General features: G+C 31.1%; 1 protein-coding gene across 1 annotated transcript; it reads right to left on the bottom strand.

Moving 5' to 3' along the window:
- Positions 1–12,499: 12,499 nt before the first annotated feature.
- On the bottom strand, positions 12,500–13,533 carry LOC142607075 (zinc finger protein GIS3). Its single transcript, XM_075778492.1, has one exon. The coding sequence runs from the start codon at positions 13,433–13,435 to the stop codon at positions 12,698–12,700; it is 738 nt and encodes a 245-aa protein (XP_075634607.1). The 5' UTR covers positions 13,436–13,533; the 3' UTR covers positions 12,500–12,697.
- Positions 13,534–20,748: the final 7,215 nt, after the last annotated feature.

Here is a 20,748-nt window from a genome sequence, read left to right on the forward strand (position 1 = left end):
GAGAGGATACAAAAGCAAAACAGCCATGCTCTTCTTTGTGAGTACTTTCCGACTCTATAAAAAGGCATTTTGGGATATATGAATTGCGGAACTTCACGTCCTTTGTTGTGTTGATGTCAAGGTAAATTGATCAAGCTCTTAAAAGAGAAGAGTGAAAGAGCCTAGCCCTAAAGATGCGATACTAAAAATGCTTTCACTTTTTGGTACTCGATCGTAGCTCTTTTATTCCTCCTATGTTGTTGTTTGTACGTACCAGCTAGCGAAGAATATATATGCAAAATTGTATGGCACGTCACAGCAGTAGGAAAAGCTCTTTGTTGTGAGTGACACGACACACTGCAATCCCGAGTGTACTTGCTACTCCTTTTCCTTTGGTAGGATTTCATGTCAATATATTTAGCTATCTTTTGGCCTAGGACTCTATAACGATACCGTTCTCAAGCATATTTGAATTGATGCCAAATGACACCGGTCACCATATGTAAGAACAATATATCAAATCATCCAAAAGTTTCTCTACTATTTTACCGATCGAGTTGTTGATATAATTTATTTTAATAAAAGTAATTTTTAGCAATCCATTTTATACAAATAAGGTTGTTCTAATCACAATTTATCATTTTTAACTTTTAACTTTTTATATCAAATAAATTAGCACCTTAAATTTTGTAGAAAATATAGTGACCCCAGCATAACTCTTGTGAAAATTATGTATCCATCTATTCATGACTTGATTATTAATTAAGAAGAGCTATAATTATTAGTTAAGAAGAGCTAGATTACATATTTATGTATGTAAAAGATTATTTACATTCTAGATTATGACAAACTAATAAAAAAAATTAGATAATTACCTATGTTTGAAGGTATTTATTACCAACAATTTTGTAACTCAATTGATATTTTTTAATTTTTTCAACGAAAATATTAAATGTTTATAGCTTCTTGGTGATTCTACCGTTTGATCTTTAAAAAAAAACATAGGTGAGTGCTTATCTTTATGTAGATAGTGACTGACAGTTTCGTTTTGCTAAATTCTGGCTATTGCCATCTAGGTTTTTACCACTTTAATCACTTCAACATATGATGCACCATACATGAAACATAATCACATGATAACAGTAGCACATAGCAACAAAAAATAAAAAATAAGGGTTAGGCAAGAACACTTTAAATTGCACTTCCAAGAAAACATAGCAGCAAGGAAGATAATTATTATGTAGTCCAACAAAGTGAGCGTGGATAATTAAGCATCATATAATGTCTTAGCTTGTAAAAGAACTAAGACATCGCTAGCATTATTTTTGGGGTGAACCACTTGAATCTGTTTAATCCTAAATCCCTAATACTACACACGAAAATGGTACTCTCCGCACGTGTGTTTATAATTAATTGCTAGTTCCAACTATTTCCTACCTATAATTGATCATAACCTTTTACATGGAACATCGATATTTAATGTGTTCAGATGCTAAAATTACCAGCAAATTTATAACCAAAAAAAAAAAAAAAACCTTATAAACTGATGAGATAACAAATGTATATACTTGATATCACATTTTAAAATTTTAAAAATAAAAAATAAAATAAAATAAAAACGTACCTAGTATACAATTCTTCTACTTTTGTGAAGCTTATATAATAACATTTGTTGATCCTAACATCGCTCTAAGATTTCCCAAAAAATAAAAACATCATCGCTCTAAGAGCAACACATAATTATTACATAGTACACATGACGTGATAATAAGTGAGTGCAAAGGCCACGAACTTTTAAAATGGGTAAACCACTTGCATCTATATATAAGTACAGATCCCAATACTAGTAACAGATGATACTTCATCTCTGGTTTCACTAAATTCCAATAGCATCTGTTCAAAGAGAGTATTCATGACACTCAAAATTTTTGTTTGTAGTTTGTACTAATTAATATATGGAATGTGCTTCTTTAATCATTATATATGGCAAAAAACTAATTGCACGCTAACATGTGCACAGGTACATCGATCCCCATATGGTTTAAAATATAAACATGAGATCATTAACTTTTCAGTAAGCCACTTGCATCTATTTTAAAAATTTTAATTCCAATACCTGTAACAATACTCTATGGTTTTATTAAATTCCAAATATTCCATTATTATTATTATTATTATTATTATTATTATTATTATTATTATTATAAACAGTATCAGCATTGATTAACAATTAGACTGCCTCCCATCAAAAAAAAAAAAACAAAATTAGACTGCCTTTATTAGAGGGAGGCGACGTCTAAAACATTTTTACAACATTTTGACAACAAATCGCAGACGGTTAATTGTTATTAGTTCAAATTTGAACCTAATACTAAGATTACTTTTTTGCCCAAATAATAATAACCAGTAACAACCTGCAACTTAAGATTTGTTGTAAAAATGTTGTGAAAATATTATGTACATATCATTTCTCTATTAACATATATATAGCACACCTTAATTATCTCCTACCAATCAAACTCTGGATTTGAGGGAAGGAAAATAAAGTAGAAAATGTTACAAATATAATAAGGTCGCTAGCTTCCAGTTGTAACATCATCCACCTTTTTCATTGCAAGTCGTAGCACATAATTTGGGCAAAAGCCTAGCTACGCAATTAAAGATGAGACTCAATTGGTTGTGTTATGCTTCAAAGTAAATTTTTTAACATCAAATCCGATTGCATATCTTTTAGTAAGGCCAACCTTTAACCAATCAGAAGGGATATATATTTATATATTATAACAAAATCAGAGATTAAAGAAAAATTAAAAAGAGAAACTGACTGCCTCAATGAGAAAGCACAACATTCAATATATATATATATATATGGTCCCGATCGACCACTAAGGGGCAATTGATTAAGTTGTTCAATCATGTTTGAACTTTGAACACGCGAACTACTTAACTATATATATATGACCAAAATTTCATTGGGTCATGGTGACTAAGGAATGAAAGGATGGTTCAACCCTAATCACTTTGCTTTTAATTACTTTATGCAATTTTATTACATATACATATATATATATATATATATATATATATATATATATATATATATATATATATAAAGCTTCTTTTAGAGGATGATTTCCACTAGAGACCGAGTTTAAGATAGAGATTTGATTGGTTTTGGGAAGTGGATGTCCATATCAATTAATCGAATTCATGGGTCCAACTCACAGCTAATAATATTATAATTTAAAAAAAATTAAAATTTAAAAAAAAAAAAGTTGTGGGAATCAGTTTTGATTTTCTCGGTTCCTCCTTACCAACCGTCGAGAGTTATACTTTTCTTTATGTACTCTCATATGTCAAAAAGGCCCCAAAAGAAAGAAGAAAAAACAAACATATTCAAGTGCACAAGTTTTCAAATATATGATTATGTTCGCACACCCTACTTTGATGCTCTAGATCTCTCCTTCAATTAATGAAACAACAGTCATCAAACTCAAAATTTTAAAATGCATTTATCATTGTTTAAAAAGGAAAACCAAATGCATCTATCAATTTAAAAATCTTGTGTAAATATATATATATATATATATAGGATTGGTTTATCAGATTTTAAAAATAAACTGTTGTACTTAAAAACAGCAAATTTTTTTTTTTAAGTTAGTATATTAAACAAATAAATTAAATAAGCTGAAAATAGAAGTGTAACATACAAACTTTAGGTCGAATCCTAATCCCCTAGGCCTCATTAGCTAGCCAAAATCATTTTTTATTTTTTTTATTATTATTATTATATAGGGAAATGTTAACCAGCACCGCACAGCACCGTGCGGTGCTGGTTAATGTTTCCTCTTTTGTGTTTAACTTAAAAAGAGGAAAAAAAAGCAGTAAAAAAAATTCTTAAAAGAGATAAAAAAAAAATTGCCAAAAATTGAAAAATTGTTAAAAATTAAAAAAACTATACAAAAAATTACTCAAAATATGTTGTTAACGGGCAACTTACGGTGCACGTTAACACAACCCATATATATATATACAGAAAAATTAATTTAGGTTAGACCAATGATATGAGCAGGCCATCTGGCCAATGAAACAGCCAAAGCTCCCTTTTATGCTCATTTCCATGAAAAAATAAGTTGGTGCTTAAAGCACCGACTTTATGCAGTATTAGCATTTTAGCACTTCTAAACTCATCACTTTGCACCGAAAGAAGGAACCCTTTTTTTTTTATAATTTTTTGACCATTTTGATGAGTTTATATATATATTGGTGGGAATAATTCTAGAATTATGCAATTTGGTGCTTGCTTGGCATGCATTAAATACATATATCTTGTTTTCATGGCTACACGTAAGCTTTGTTTAACCCACAAGAATGAGTTTAGTTGCTGATTTGTAAGAAGCACGTTTGTAAGATTAATTGTTCTCCCCATTATATCCCCCAACAAAATCTCTCAAAATCATTCGTGTTTGGACAGCAACCAACTCTTTTTTTAAACATTAACATCAACCCTCTTAATTATAGGAGACAATGAAAGCTTTTTCTTCTTCTTCTTCTTCTTTTTTTTTTTTTTTTTTTAATGTTTGACTTAACACTACATATATGTCACCTCATCCAATCAAATTACTGAGTTTAAACTGTTGGGCAAGACTGGTCTGCATGTGATTGGCCCCACATTCCTATCACCTCCAACTCCAACTCCAATATGTTAATGTTTGGGTGAAAAGAAGGCACCAACAAACTATCAAGGGGGTTAGTTGGAGTTATTGAGGACTAGAAACCTTGCAATGATGTCTCACCTTACTAGAATGGAAAAGTATATATAAATAATAATAATAATAATAATAATAATATCTTTTTCTTGCATCTAGAATTATTTTATATACTTTTTTTCTCCTTTCTTTTATAATTAATTTCTCTTCTAAAAATCAAGGCAAATATCATTTGAATTTTACTATCGTTTTGTCACCAAGTAAAACATTTAAAGAGACTTATACCAAAAGATAAAAATCATTGCAATCCTTACTAATTAAATGCTTAACTATTCATTTCATTTATTGAAAGAAAAGGAAGAAAAAATTACTTAGCAAGTTGAAGAAGCCAAACCAAAGGACTAGCTACCACATTGTCAAGGCATTATTAACCTAAGTAATTTTTTTCTGTCATCTTGGTTTTATACCTCATTCTCATGTCCAAGTCTTTACCCTATACTTATTACATTTGTTTATAGTCTATAACATTGAGATTGAATAACGAATGCACTCAAATCTTTTTTGAAAGTAATTGTTTACAAAGTCTAGATAAAAGGAATAAGTGATAGTAATTAAATAAAATGCTAAATATTTTACACTTTATTATATATAAAAAAAAAATCTATAAACTGACATGATAATTAATGCTCAATGACCATAATATATATATATTTTTTTTTTTTAAATTTTAAAATCGGCACAATAATGTTCAATATTTTTATAGTAAAATTTGTAATATGAGTAACATTTAACATTCTTTTCAACAAATTTTTTCAATGGAGAAGAGGAAAATATTGAAGGAAATTACATAAACCACATATATGGCACGTAATTAAGTTAAACTGTAATTTTGTGATTTTCATTTCTATTTTATATGAGCTTTCAAAAACTAACATATTAGACCCACAATTCGTTGAAGACTTTAAAGTTTGAACACAGAGGAACCTAAAAACTTAAAAATAACCATGAGGATTTGCCATAGAAATTGGTCAAAGTAAAAAGATATTTTGGAAACTTTGGGCGGAAATGAACGTGTTATTGCGATTTTATACTCTTTGGATTTATTTATTATTTATTTTTCTTTAAAGTTAGTATCCAATTTGTTTTAAGATGGGTGATTGAGACAACGAGATAATCACAAAAATAGAATAAATCTACCTCAAAAAAAAATTAAGAAATCCTAAATTGTATTATCGCAAAAATAGGATTTTGTTTTAGGTTTATGTTAAGCACAAAATTAAGTTAAAAATAGGAAAAATGATAAAAAAAAAAAAATATATATATATATATATATATATATATGTACACACATATATGCACACCAAAAAAAAATCTTAAAACTAACGAGACATTGTTCTAACTTTTAATCCAAAAATTATACTAGAAAAGGAAATTATCATAAAAATTAAACTTGAATCAATAAAGTAGTGTAGATCCTAGAAGTATGGCTATAATTTTTTGTTATCCTTATATTGATTCCTTTCATGTCGTCAAATTTCGTTCCCTTTTTTTTTATCACTGACTTCGAGGATTTTGAACTCAGTCTATAACTTATTGTCATTACACTTCAGTTTTCTTTTGTGGTAAAGTAGCAAATGTATTTTTAGTTTTTACCTTCTAAACTTCTTGGGTCTGTGACTTAATAAGATTCCTTTATTGAGAGAAAGTTATCAGTTATGAAAAGTCACCCCAAATTAACCAGAATTAGTCCTACCCAATACCCCCAGATTTCATGCCTTAAGCAAGGTTATTAAATTTGATTCATCAATATTTATTTTATTGCAGAAAGTGTACGTTCGGAACGATTTTTGCAGTTTCGTCTAGCTACCTTCACATCAAATCCTTTTTCTTTTTTTTTTAAGAAAAAATATTTGTCACATGCTACTTGCATTTTCTCCCTGGTATTACGGCACCTTCCAGCTTAAAAATAAAGATATAATTATATTGCAAGGCTTCTTCTTGTAATCGACATCGTATTAGAAAAGTTAACACTTAACAAACAGTATACAACTGGGATTGGCTAAATGATCTTCATTATTTAAAAAGTAACAGGATCTTCATTTTGTTTCCGTGGCCCGATTAAAATATCAAATCCATCACATTACAGATACTAAAAATTAAATGAGAACTGTATAGTAAATAATTTTTTTTTTTTTAAAGCAGTTTAACGAATGAAAATTAGCCACATGTATGTCGTTATACAAGTTTCTGTTCGTTGTCCCAAAAAAAAAAAAAGTTTGCCATGTTGAAAAATATTTTAACATTTAATTTCAATTCAGCAGGATTATATCACCAAATGGCGATGTCTTATGGTACAACAATTTCTATCTTGACTAATACCGCTCATATGATAAACTTTAATTAATTGTTGTTTGGTGTTGACAGGAAATAATTTAATAACATATAAAAAAATAATTGAATTTCTATAACTTTTTTTAGTGATGAAGAGGAGCCAAACCCCATATTACTTGTCATATGTACAACTTTATATCTCTAGGATAATTAAGCGCCAATCCCTTGTAAGCTGACTAATCCTCATAATCATCAAAGAACTTAGACTGTACTTATGTTATATATTTTATGAAAATTTTAATGGGATTGAGATGGTATTAGAACTAGGTTTGGTAGAATATTTGCTTCTTTCTTGAGGCATGTTCCCCATCATCAAGGGATGATTACCATCAATGTTTTTATATTCATTATATATATATAGCCTAGTTAATTTATTTCCCATGTTTCACTATATATTCTTGAAAAAACCTCATGACCAAAGAGATGAGTTAATTCTCTTCATAGATTCGAGCCAGAGGAGTAGGTGATCCTTCTTGTCCTACTCATATCCATCATTCAAAAGAACCAAGCATCATGCATGCATGTTATGTTTCCTTTGGTGAGTGACAATTTATTGTGCTTAGAGCACTGGCATTGGGAGTGTAAAATGACTAAAACCCCTCAAGTTGCTATTTTACAATTCAAACCGTTAAAAGCATACCACAACCAAGTTGCTAGATGCAAAAAATTATACCCACTAGCTACAAAAAAAAAATATTAATCTTGTAATTATGTGTGAAGAGAAAAAGAGAGTAGGAGGAAAGAGGGAGGGATCGAAGAACGCTTTTTATTATTTTATTAGGTAATTTGTATTATTTTATTAGATTGTATACAAAAATAAAAACTGAAATGTAAGATGAGTTGCAAAATGGATTGATAAAGTAGATAAAATAGTGTTTAAAGATGTAAAATAAGATTTTTTTTTTTTTTTTGTATTCCCCAATATTAATACTCTTATAGCTTAAACTAGACATCGATGGAGGCCCCCTTGAAGTTTTAATTAATATTTTGTCCTAAGCTAGTCATGGGAATGGGCCTCTAGACTCTAGTTGCCTAGATGGGGATGGCGATGGCGATGGCGATGGAAATGGAGAAACCCACCTTGTCTCGCCTAATTGCTAAAAATCCAATGGCTAAAGCTAAAGACAAGATCACAATAATAGTGTCTCCACAACTTGACATTTTTAGGGGTAATAACTACATAGTGTTTTTTTTTTTTTTTTGCTGAATATGACTACATAGTGTTAATGATGATAATTTTTGCTCTTAAATATATCACTTTTATATCATCTATATCAAACAACACCTAAAATAAATATGTAAAGTACAATGTTCTTTGTTGGATGACAGTACTACTATCTAGTTTATAATTTCTTATATATGCATAGATATAATTAAGAATCACTACAATTATATATATATATATATATATATATATATATATATATATAAAAGTATAATTAAGAATCACCACAATCATATACCTTTTTGAATTTTTACCAACTTAAAAAAAAAACCATTATTTCATTTTTTTTTTTTAAGAACTTTATAAGGATATTGTGGGGGGTAGGAGGACCAAGGGTAAAGTAGATTTCAAAGAGTGCACCTATTCAAGGAGAGTAAGAGAATCAGGACAACTATTATTCTTTAAAGGCCCGAGGACAGGGGAGGAGCAGGGACTGAAATAGGGTTGGTGGGAGGAAGCTTCTTAAAAGAGATACCTTCCACCTCCGCATTGAATACTCTGCACCAACCTCATCAGCTGCATTAATGTGAAAATGACCCCTAACCCTAAATAATAACTTCATAGCTAGCAATTTCATCTATCACCTTCAGAAGGGTCTTAATGGGACAAGTATTTTAAGAAATGCCCTGAAACGTACAGTAGCAGGGTTGGGATGTAAAAGAATGAACTATAAAAAGAAGAAGACCCTCCAAAAAAAGGGGATGGATAATTTCTAAGTGAAAAAGAGGCTAGTAAAGAAAATACAAGATCACATTGTCAAAAACCTGAACTAATCTTACATACAAGAGACTAATCCTTGGACTTTTCCGAGGAGGAGGTTAACCTTAATTGTTGTTCCAGTTACACTTATTTGCTACTTTGGACTCTTCAGTCTGAGACCTAACCATAACCTTATCTTGCAACTGATACATATTCTTACTCTCTTACAAACTCTGTTGTTCGGGCTAAATTTGAAGGGTAAGGTACCACTGTTCTAAGTGGACTTGGACCCTTACTTTCAAAAACCTTACAAATATCATTATTTAGAGTGTAATTTTTTTTGGTTCCATTTTAATACCCAAAAAAAAAATGTAATTTATCGAACTAGTTACAAATTCTTAGTTCTTAACATTTTTTTATTATCCTAAAAAAACTTTTTTTTTTTTTTTTTTTTTTTGTAATGTATACAATTAATGAATTTAGATCATGTTTTTTCTTTTTTCTTTTTTTTTTTTTGAAGAATTTATGAAAATTTATTGGTTATGAATCTATTTAAAAGACGATTAATTTTAAGGAACACATTTTTTTATGGAGGAATCTATTACATACATTTACAGTATTACATAGAAGGATAATAAATTTTCCCGATTAAGAAAAAAAGGTTAATAAATTATATATGATTCTTATTATATTTCCTAAATTTAGATTTATGAGTTTACATGTGAAGAGAATTGACACAAAATTAAAATATAATTGGAATGATACTTGGCACAAAATTTAAGTGTATTTAATATTTAAAAATACTTTGCTAAAATTAGAATGTAATTAGAAAGATCCACAATTAAAATTTGTTATTTATTTTACATTTTAAGTGGATAAAATGGATTCTAACTTAAAAGTCTCTCTGTTAGAATTACTACAAAATGTAATTTGGCCAATTAAAAACGAACTATTATTGTAAAATAATCCTTTTGACATTGTCATCAGATATTTCATTTTGATGATATATTATTCTTCAATATATATATATATATATATATATATATATATATTATATATAATAGGTAAAGCTGAGAGAAAATCCAATTAAATTTCAAATTAGAGTTTAATTTTGTGCCGTGTGTCTCATCTAATTTTAATTTTAATTAGAGTTTAATTTTGTGCCACATGTCCCATCTAATCTAAGTTTTTTAATTTTTATACTAAATGAGTTAATTTAGTGTAGAAAACAAAGAATCCAATATAAATAAACCATAAAAAACCTAATCATATAACTAAAAACAATTCAAATTTATAAGTCATTTATGTAATATACCATGAATATGTAATATATATATATATATATATATATATAAAAACCAAAGTTTAAAGAAAATTCAAGTAGAATCAAAATTAAAATTTTCTTTTGTTAGCTTTCCATACAAATTAAATTGTTTAAATTTTTGTTTTTTTTTTTTCTGAACTAAAGCATGTTTTTTTATACAGTTTCTATTTAGATATTTTTTATGTGAATATATGGAACGTAACAAATTGTAGTTGTGCTGAACGATCCCATGCATCTATCCTCTTTCAGTTTAGGAAATACTATTTAACTAGTTTATTATTTTAGTTTGTGTTGTATTTAGTAGAATTTCACAGACAACAACTATGAATTGATATTGTATATATAGTACCCAATAATGATTTTCAAAATCATATACGTAATAGTAATGTAATAAAAAACTTGACATAATCAATATCATAAAAATTGTGAGGAAAAACAATTTTAGTACCTCCAAATGTTATGGTCAAACTATGTTTTATATGTTTAATAACCCAAACCAACATCAACAGCACAACTACAATTCATCATTCTCGTTACATACTAGTATAGATGAATGGTTAAGACTTAATATTATATGAGTATGATACAAAAAATATAATAAAAAAAAGTTTGTGTACCATTGGAAAACCCTTTGACTTGCTTTTGCAATTTCCATGATACGTTTCAAGTTTCAACTAAATTCTCTAGAATCATGGGATATATCTGTAGATAAATGAGTCTATGATTAAATAAAATAGATAATACAAGTTAATATTCGTTAGAAAGACATCAATGGATATTCTTGTTCTAACATGCAGCTGTTAAGCTACGAAGAAAAGAAATGCCAGTGGGTTCCAGTTAGCTTAACTGGTAAAGTCTCTGATGGTTGAATAAGAGATTTGAGGTTCAATCTCCGCCTACACCAAAAACCGATTAGTGTATTGGTCTGATAATAAAGAGATATCATCAAAAGAAGACGTCATAGGTTGAAACTCTCTCTCTCAAAAAAAAAAAATGCCAATTCATTAAATGAAGTTTATATTGCGTCAAAAAGTTTAGTAGGCAATGAAATGCTTTTAGTATGCCTCGAACGTCGACTTTTTGAAGAACATCTCACTCCAATTTTCCACGGGTAGAAGACTCACTTCAACAAATACAGAATTTAGTTCATTAATGTGAGATTAATTAATATTGTAAATCTCAAATTACAGAATTTTAGAACCATTTACAACATCCAGAAAAACTTAGCAAACATTATCAAATATTCCTTTTTATTCATTGTACTTTTTCCGATCTAAAAGGGAAGCTAAAATCTCACATGTATAAATTCCCTTTGTTTTTCTTCTTTTCCAAGTATCTGTCTTTTCTTCTTCTTTAATTTTCTTTTTTCCTTTTCTTTTATAGCAACCAAATGGCGTATTAGACTATTAATTTATAACAAATTTGTGAGACAATTATAAACATTTAGCTCTCATTTCTACCTTGAGTTCCATTAGCTCAACTAGTAAATTTTTTAAATAGTTGAATAAGAAATCTAGGGCTTCATCCCCGCCTACACCAAAAACTTATTGATGTATGATGATAAAGAGCTATCATTAAGAGCAAATGCCATAAGTTGAACTCTCTCAAAAAAAAAAAAAAAAAAAAAAAAAGATCTCCTTTCTACCAATTAAGAAATTAATGCATCAATAGTCTAGACTGTATAGAGACTACATAGGCTATCTCTAATGAGTTAAGTTGTAGCTTAATCTCAATTTCTCCAAAAAAATTATGTGGTTTCAAAAGATGGGAAATACTAAACACTGTGCATAAAATCATAAAAATTAACATCTTCCTTTTGTTCATTTTGTTTATATAGTTTACTTTTTGGGATTCTTTACAAATAATGTAATTAATTAAGTAAATTAATTAGAGTAATTATTTATCTTTCTCTAAGTGTAAATTTGAAAAATTCAACTTTCAAAATTAAATTCTATTGAATGGCATCAATGCCATTGGATTATTGTAATGTATTTTTGTGAATTTGTCATATACGTCATCTCTTTCATAACACGTAAGTCCCACAACTGTGTAAAATTTACATGTTCTAAGAGGGATGATACGCACACAAAATGCATAACATAATTAGTGTGAGGGTAAGTTTATAAGAAATAAAGAATTCAAAAGAAAAGAATGATAAAAATTAAAAGAAAACTGCAAAAAGTATGGTTAATGATCAATGTGCTATCCAAATCACTTCCTTAAGAGAAAAAATAAATAAATAAATAATTGTGGAAAAATGTACAAGATCCGATTTGAGATGATAAACATGAAGCTTGTGAGTGGAGCCAAACCCAAACCACTCGGTAAACCTTAAATCATCTATTCAAGTCAAGGCAAGCCGAGCCGAGCCTAAGGTGCAGCCGGAGCAAGGCTGAGATGCAAGTCCAAGCCCAATGCTTCATCAAAACTGGGCCCACCATCGCCTTTGGAGAACCTACTCAACGATGGCCCATCAACCCTATTATGGGCCCGGGCCTGTACTACCTGAGAGCCCATAGAAAATGCAGACGAATCCCCTACACCACCACCATACGAAAACATCCCTGCTCCTCCTCTACCACTCGTACTATTACTACTATTACTACTAGAAATAACACTAACAGCACCATTACCATTATTTGTGAACACGCTCCCATGCGACACGTGGAAGGGCGGTGCGGCGCGTGGGACATACACCCATGAAGGCTGAGCTGAGCCACCCGGGACTACGACGGAGCCAGGCGGAGCGAGGAGGTGAGGTGGCGGAGCGAAAGCTGAGATGATGGGGTTGCGGACGTAGGCAACGGCGGCGTTTCGAGTGGCTTGTAACTGGGCACGTTTGAGTTGTTGCCTCTCTTTTTTGTGAGCGTTTTGGTGCCCACCAAGTGCTTGTGAATTTGCGAACTCTCGGCAACAGTACTGGCACTCGTATTTCCGGTCACCAGAGGGAGGGAAAGAGCTTGATTCCGATGACCCAGATGGGGATTTGGTGGATTCTACGGGGTCTTCATCTTCTTGGACGTTGATACCAAAGAGTTTTAAGCGTGTGGTGCTGGTGGTGGTGTTAGTGTTATTGCTTGGTTTTGTTTGGTAGTCTAGCTCTGCCATGTGTGTAACAAAGAGAGAGAGAGAGAGAGAGAGGGAGAAAGAGAGAGAGATGGAAAATGAGGATGTTAAGAGAGTTGTTGCATGTGTGGGGTATATATACAAGATAAAAAGGTTTTGATAATGTGTACACAGTGTAGAGGCAAGAAAGAGAGATAGAAAGAGAGAGATGGTTGCGGACATCCCAAGGAGAAGAAAGTGTGTAATTTTGGGAACACGACCCGAGAACACTCGGGGGGACCCTTTGAAGAATATTATACTTGATTTGCCGATTCTTTCTTTCCATTTTCTCTTTTTGTTTAGGGTTAAATTGCCAGATTACCCTCTTCTTGATTTTTAATTTTGGTCTTAAATATTTGGTTGAAAAACTATTTGATCATAATTATACATTGATCGGTAAACGTATTGTTTATTAATGAAGTGGGTAATGGGGATGGAATGTGATGCATGTGATGAGAGTATAGTACGGGTCGAGGTATAAAATGATTGGATTTGTCTACTCGAGTCAAAGCTGCTTCTGGTTTTTTTTTTCCCCTTTCTTTTGTGTTTCTGACCAATCACAACATATATAGTATTACTTCAAAATTCAGTGAACTTCGACAGTTTGGCAGCATCAAAATTCATATGAACCGTTGAATTGGCGTTACTAACTTGGTAATACCCCCTCCGTGGGTCTAATTGTACCATTCCATACCCACTTCTTTGTTTTTTTTTTGGTAAGTATACATAACATACAATGCTTATCACCTATGCAAAGCAGTATCATTTTTTAACTGACAACAGTGAGAGGGAGAGGTTGATTCGATTGGAGGGTTTTTTTTCCTTTCTCTGCCTTGTCCACTAAGTTGGGGAACTTGATGAAATTAGGTCAGAAAAAACAATGGATGTTATGGGCCACTTGCCGTTTTCTTACTTTAATTTTATTTTGGTCCCTCTTTTTGGAGGAATAGGCCACTAGCTTCAGTCATGGATGATACAAATTTTGGTAAGATGATCTATCAGAAGTTTAGAAAATTTCTTGGTTCAAATAAAAAACTCGAACCTAGAATAATCTGCTCTACTCAACTCAATTGATGTTGGCAAAAAAAAGAAGAGAAAACTCAGTTGATCACACCTCCTAGCCAGTGCATGCAGGACACGTAGCTCTTTTATAATGCTGCTCTTGCCAGGCTTGAGGCTTCTCCAAAATATTGCTTCAGAGCCAACCTTCCATTAAGTTTTTAATGAAAAATTCTAATGACACAATTTTTATGTCATAACTTTTGCTATAATTTTGATACGATTGATTAGGAATGACTGAGAAAATTTGGTAGGTTTATTTGAAAGTATTATTCACTACTTGTCAACACTTTGGTAGCCTGGTAACAAAGGCGGGCCAACATGCCTCCGGTTTAAGTCTTCTCACAGCTAGCAACGTCTTGTAACTTTGGCTGCTTACTTAGCTCATCAATGGTATGGCTTTTTAGTCCGGAAACAATTAAGGTATTACTACAGTCACATTCAAATAAAAAATTACACTAATTGTCCCTTTTAGCATTTATTTTTACCAAAAAAAAAATTATTCATTTCTCACGGTCATTTCAAGATGTGGTTTTATTTATTTATTTTTTTTTAGAATGTGGTTTGATTTTAAAAGATCTGGTTATTACACATTTATCGAAAATAGGGTAATTTTGTAATCTCACACGGGGTAACCTCAGACATATAGTGGAACAAACTCCAATGAGACACAGTGAAACTCCCATAATCTCTGTTCCCACTGCAGCTACTAGAAAATGTCCAAAAACTTCACAGTTGAGTTCTCTCGCATTCCCTGTTGTAATTTTATTTTCCATTTTTAGTCTCCACTCACTCACTCTCACTCACACACTCTCTCTCTCTCGGCTCAATCTTAGGAGCCGACACCGGTACCCACTAACCACACTACTATTCTCACTCTCACACTCTCTCTCAATCACAAATAAAGTCAAAGCATCCATGCATGCAGCACTTTCATAGTATCCATTTCCAGGGTCCTCTCTCTCTCTCTCTCTCTCTCTCTATATATATATATATAAACTGAGAGTAAGTGAGAGAGATAGAGAACTCAGATCTAACACCGTCTGTCCCACTATTAATCACTTCTGCATGGCCCATGTGTCACCATCGTATTTATCTTGCATATCTTGAAGTAGATACGCATGTTTCAGTGTTTCACATTACAACACACCCTTTCACTCTTTCTACTATATAAATGATGGCAGTTTTGTTAATAAAGTCAACAAGGGAAGCTAGATCGGCCATAAAAGACAACTAATATTTAAGTTATTTATACTAGCTTGTTTGAAAGGGTATCATATATATATAATTTTCATTCTTATGTATGTTTGAAATGAATGTTCAGGTGTGTTTACAACTTACAATTTGGACCCCACCATTACGTGTTGATGATGATGAATAATTGTTTAGGATGTTTGCGTGATTGACGTTGAAATCTATATTTCTATATTGGTTTTCTTTCTTTAGGAGAGATCTCTCCGAATCTTACTAACTACGAGAGAGAGAGAGCTTTGTCTTTGTAATCTCCCACTTAAAGAGCATAATAATATGAATTGTTGTTATTTCAAAAGCTCTTTCCAAAGTCTTCATCACAACTCCAAACATGACCCACCTTGTCCCCTCTTTCTCATGTGTCTTCTATTCGAACTCTTCTTATTACTTAGTCAAATTTTCCCATATAATCAAATTCCCATCATCCCCCTTATCTGGATCATCTTTGGATTGGAGGTGAATGCTTTTACCATTTTCGACCGTTAGATCGGATAATTAATCATCAATACCACCATCAACAGGTGCAGTTCATTTTTATATACTTTTTTTATTTTTATATATTTTATAAATGCAGTAATATTTAAAATCTCTATCGTTTATTTCATAATAAATTAATAATTATTCATTACCATCAAGTTAATACATTGGTATTTTTTCAGTTTAAATATTATAGGATTTAAAATTTATCAATAACATTACTATTAAGTCAAAATATCTTCTTTTTCTTTTTGTGAAATAAAGTTTATAAATTGAGTTAACTAGAACTCACACACACACATATATATAGATATCAATGAAGCTTAATATAACATGTAAAATTAGATGTCAACTTGCCGATCAAATGTCAATTTTTATATATAAATATATATATATTTTTTTTTTATCTTTTATAGATTCAATAGGATTTAAAACTTATGGGATCTATCTCATGATAATTACTCATTACTATTAAGTCTAGGCTTCAGTTGCATCTTTTTTCTTTTTTTTTTCTTTTTTTTGTATAGATATAATTGGATTTAAAACTTGCACCACAATAGCTAAGTAGATTACTAGAACTCACATATAAGTTATCCTTTTTTCTTTTTTTTTTGAGAAGAATATAATTTATCAATATATTAAGCTATATAATTGGTAAAACCAGATGTCAACTTGCGGATCATGGCGGCCAGCGGGTGATGCAAGCTTATAGATATTATACTTTTTTTTTTCTATATTTCACTAAAATTTTCAAATCATCAAAATTTGTTTAAGCAGGTAAGAAATGGGATGGTTGTGATGACCCATTCATCTATAATTAATGTGGGACCCAAATTTTTAAGTCCCTAACATGGGATTATTGGTGGTCTGAAATCATAATAATGCACATAGATTTAGGACTTAGATTAGGATCTCCATTAATTAGTATTGAAAAATGTTTACTACAAAACCTAACCACCTTTTTGCTTTTTGTTGTGGATCCAATGATTTTGCTAGCTCTTTGGGTCTTTCTCACTCCTGAGATGAGAAGGTTAGGGGGAAAAAAAAAGCCCAGTGTTGGGGCCATTCTCACGCCACATGGGGATCAAGTAGTTGGTCTTAGCTCAGAAAGAAATTAAAACGCATTGAAGTGACCTTCTCAAAATTAATGTGTGTAGTCATAGTGTCATACTCGTAAAGGTTAAAGAGTTGCTATAGGGGTTGTTGGGAACAGAGGTGGCCAAATAAATCTAGTTCTAATTTTTGGCTTCATTATATGTATATATGAATTGTCTTTCATCCAAGGCTTTTAATGTAAAAAAAAAAAAAAAAAAAGGCTAATGTCAAGAAATTTTTCACTATATATATATATTATATATATATATATATATATATATATATATATATATATATATATATATATATATCTCATTACTTTTTATCTAATTAATTATACCTCAAATGTGAATTTTCTTTGATTCAAAGGGATCAGAAAAAGTGAGGGGTCAAACTCGAATTAGAGTTTAAACTTATTAAAAAGTATTTTATTTATTAATTTTCTAGTTTGAAAAGTCCTTAGGTTTTAAAGCAGTACAGCTGAGCTGAGTAAGTTAGAAGTTGAAACATATATGCTGGGTAGAAGAGGAATAGAGTGGGAGCAGTGTGTTATCAATTTGTTTGAGAGTGGATGAACATAGATGATAGATAGGGGTCAAGGTTTTCTTGCGAAACACATGTGAGGAGGGTTCATCTAATTGGTCCCTCACTGTTTGAACAAAACTCATGTAGGTCCCGCGCACATTTGAGGCACATTGGGACCACATGTACCAGTTTTGAGGCAAATTGGACCCTACATTGAAAACCTATCTCTCTTTCTCACACTTACAAAAAAGAAAAGAAAGAATTGAATTGATGTATATAGTATAGGGTGGTGAGGGAATTGTCCAATCACACTTGCCCAATCTTGTTGATTAATAAAAACAACTGTCTTCTTATTAAGAATGGATTTTTTTTTTTTAAGCTTCTTTGCAAACTTTGTAATGTTTTCCACCATCTAATATAATACACTTTTAGGAGCCTTAATCATGCTTTTCTTTCTTTTGTTGTTGATTGAAGTGATGCCGATATTATCGTTTTAAGATCGCCCAAATCGTGAGGATGGCCCACTAAGTTGTGCTTATCAAGGAAATTTAGCCAATGATACAAAAAATTTATTATATATTAACTATAGATTATTTGAGACATGATCCTATCATATTAGAACTCCATTAACTTTCTAATCATCCTTGTTTCTTTTTGCAACCATTACTTTGGAAGGATCCAAAAAGGATAAAAAGATAACCCTCAATGTGACTTAATTTTCAAGTTGAAATCCCTTTTATAGATATGTTCAAAGCATTTATAAACAATCCCAAAAAATGTGGGTCTGACTCAATTAGCCCCTCCATGTATTCCAAGTGACACTACCTACTCCTTTTAAAATAAAAAGGTGGAGGTTGGGTGGAGTTAGCTTTAAGTCATGTGAATTGTGAAGTGACTCTCTCTCTCTCTCTCTCTCTCTCTCTCTCACCCCTGCAAGTAAATTTAATTATATAGCATCAAATAATATTAATCTAACACAAAGAGAGAGAGAGAGAGAGAGAGAGAGAGAGAGCGCTAAGCTTAGATTACATCTAGAATGTCTACAATAAAATAAGGCATATATAGCTATGAATTCCATCCAATTTTAAAATACACAAATGGAAGTACCCGTGAATGTGGTCTTGGTCAATCAATAAGACAAACTAAATGTGCTTTGGCTTTGCTAATAAAGTGAGACACTCGGACGGCTACATAAACACCCACATTACATCTAACCCAAAGCCACACATAGTTGGGGAACACCTGCACATGATATGACAAAAACATTAAATTTTTATTTTGCTTACTACACTATCAGCCCTCTCTAAGCTCTAGTTGCACAACTTCTCATGCCACATGGGTTATAGCCAATTAATCTATCCATATCAACCAAATATATTCTCCTTTCTAATTTTTGCCAGTTACCTTGAGAAGAGATGTTTGAATTGTTCACTTGCAACCCCAAAAATAGATACTAAAAATAAAAAAATTAAAAAAAAATTTCTTACAATAAGTGGGATAAGATTAAGAAAGATTCAATTTAGATTTTTATAATAAATAAATAAATAAATAAAGGTATTGGAATTACAGAAACAAAATAAGAGTGTAATTTGGTGGACATACATAGAACTAGCTAGAGGAACATAATCAATTTATAAGTCGGCCTTTATATTTTTAAGCTCTATGTGGAATTTCCATAAACTTTATGATCTTTTTCGTGGATGTCTGTTACTCTAGATTTTATTTCTCCTAATAACATGCCTCACATGAAGGATGCAAGGACATTATGTCCTTTTTACTTCGAAGAAAAAAACTAAAAAACAAAAACGGAAGGGGCTTCACTTTTGCTACATTTCGAGGCAATAAACCTACCACTTGGGACGGGGCTGCCTGCAAAGTCAGCTTCCACATGTAGAAACAGTGGCATGGTAGACATAAACCCATTGAAAGTGAACCAAGGAATCTAACTTAAACGCAATATATATATATATATATATATATATATATATATAGAAGGAAAAAAAAAAAACAGTATTTATATGCATGTGGGACTTGGTCTTATAAGGAAGAGAGTTAGGCATTTCCTTAATCTACATCATGTGCTTATTTTAACAAAGAACCTTAGATAAACAAATCCCAGAATTCTGGAGGAATTTGTCCCTTGGAAAAGTCCAAGTAGATACAAAATGGTCTTAACCATAAACAATAATGGGTTCAGATTCAACACAAGTCAAGACAAGTTGTTTTGATTTTAAATGCAGTTCAACTAAGTTGTATGTGTCTATCAAGCTATCTACTTGTTTTTTTATAATTTGCCCAAGGTGGCTAAATTAGTCCCCAAACGGATAACCTAAGACTGTTTTCAAGTCTATTATTAGAATTTATTATTGTTGCGTTTAATCTATTGTGTTGGTATCATTTATAAGAAACAATGTCTTGTATCAATGTTTAAACAATTTGGTGGTTACAGCAATGTCTACCATAGACAACTTGTTTATGAGTTACTAAAATTGGCCACTTGATGTATAGAGTTTTAAATTTGATAGAACTAATCATATTGTTGTAATTTGTATATCCTGTAATGCATGACCCAATTAAGAAAATGGTAGCAACAATAGCAACGGTATCAGTCATAATTTTATATGCACATCTTATAAAACTTGACTCTTACAAGCGTATAAATCACATGCTTATTAGAGACTCACACAAGATATACCATTTCAACCTGGAGGATGTGTGGTTGTCACATAGAACAAGCGGACCATGATAATTGGTCAAAAGCGACAATCAAACTGAGATTAACAGTGATCAATTTGGAAATTCTCAAATAAATATTGAAAAATGGGTGGTCTTGGCCGTTGGATCCTGCCAAATTCTTCATCAATATCCTAGCCCTAGGACCCACTTCAAATGGTGGGTCCAAATTGCTT

Source organism: Castanea sativa, chromosome 8 (assembly GCF_040712315.1).
Source record: "Castanea sativa cultivar Marrone di Chiusa Pesio chromosome 8, ASM4071231v1".
In the NCBI taxonomy this organism is placed as follows: Eukaryota; Viridiplantae; Streptophyta; class Magnoliopsida; order Fagales; family Fagaceae; genus Castanea; species Castanea sativa.

What these genes read in the sequence shown, in the direction of transcription:
- LOC142607075 (XM_075778492.1), bottom strand. Translation starts at nt 13,435, where the DNA reads ATGGCAGAGCTAGACTACCAAACAAAACCAAGCAATAACACTAACACC.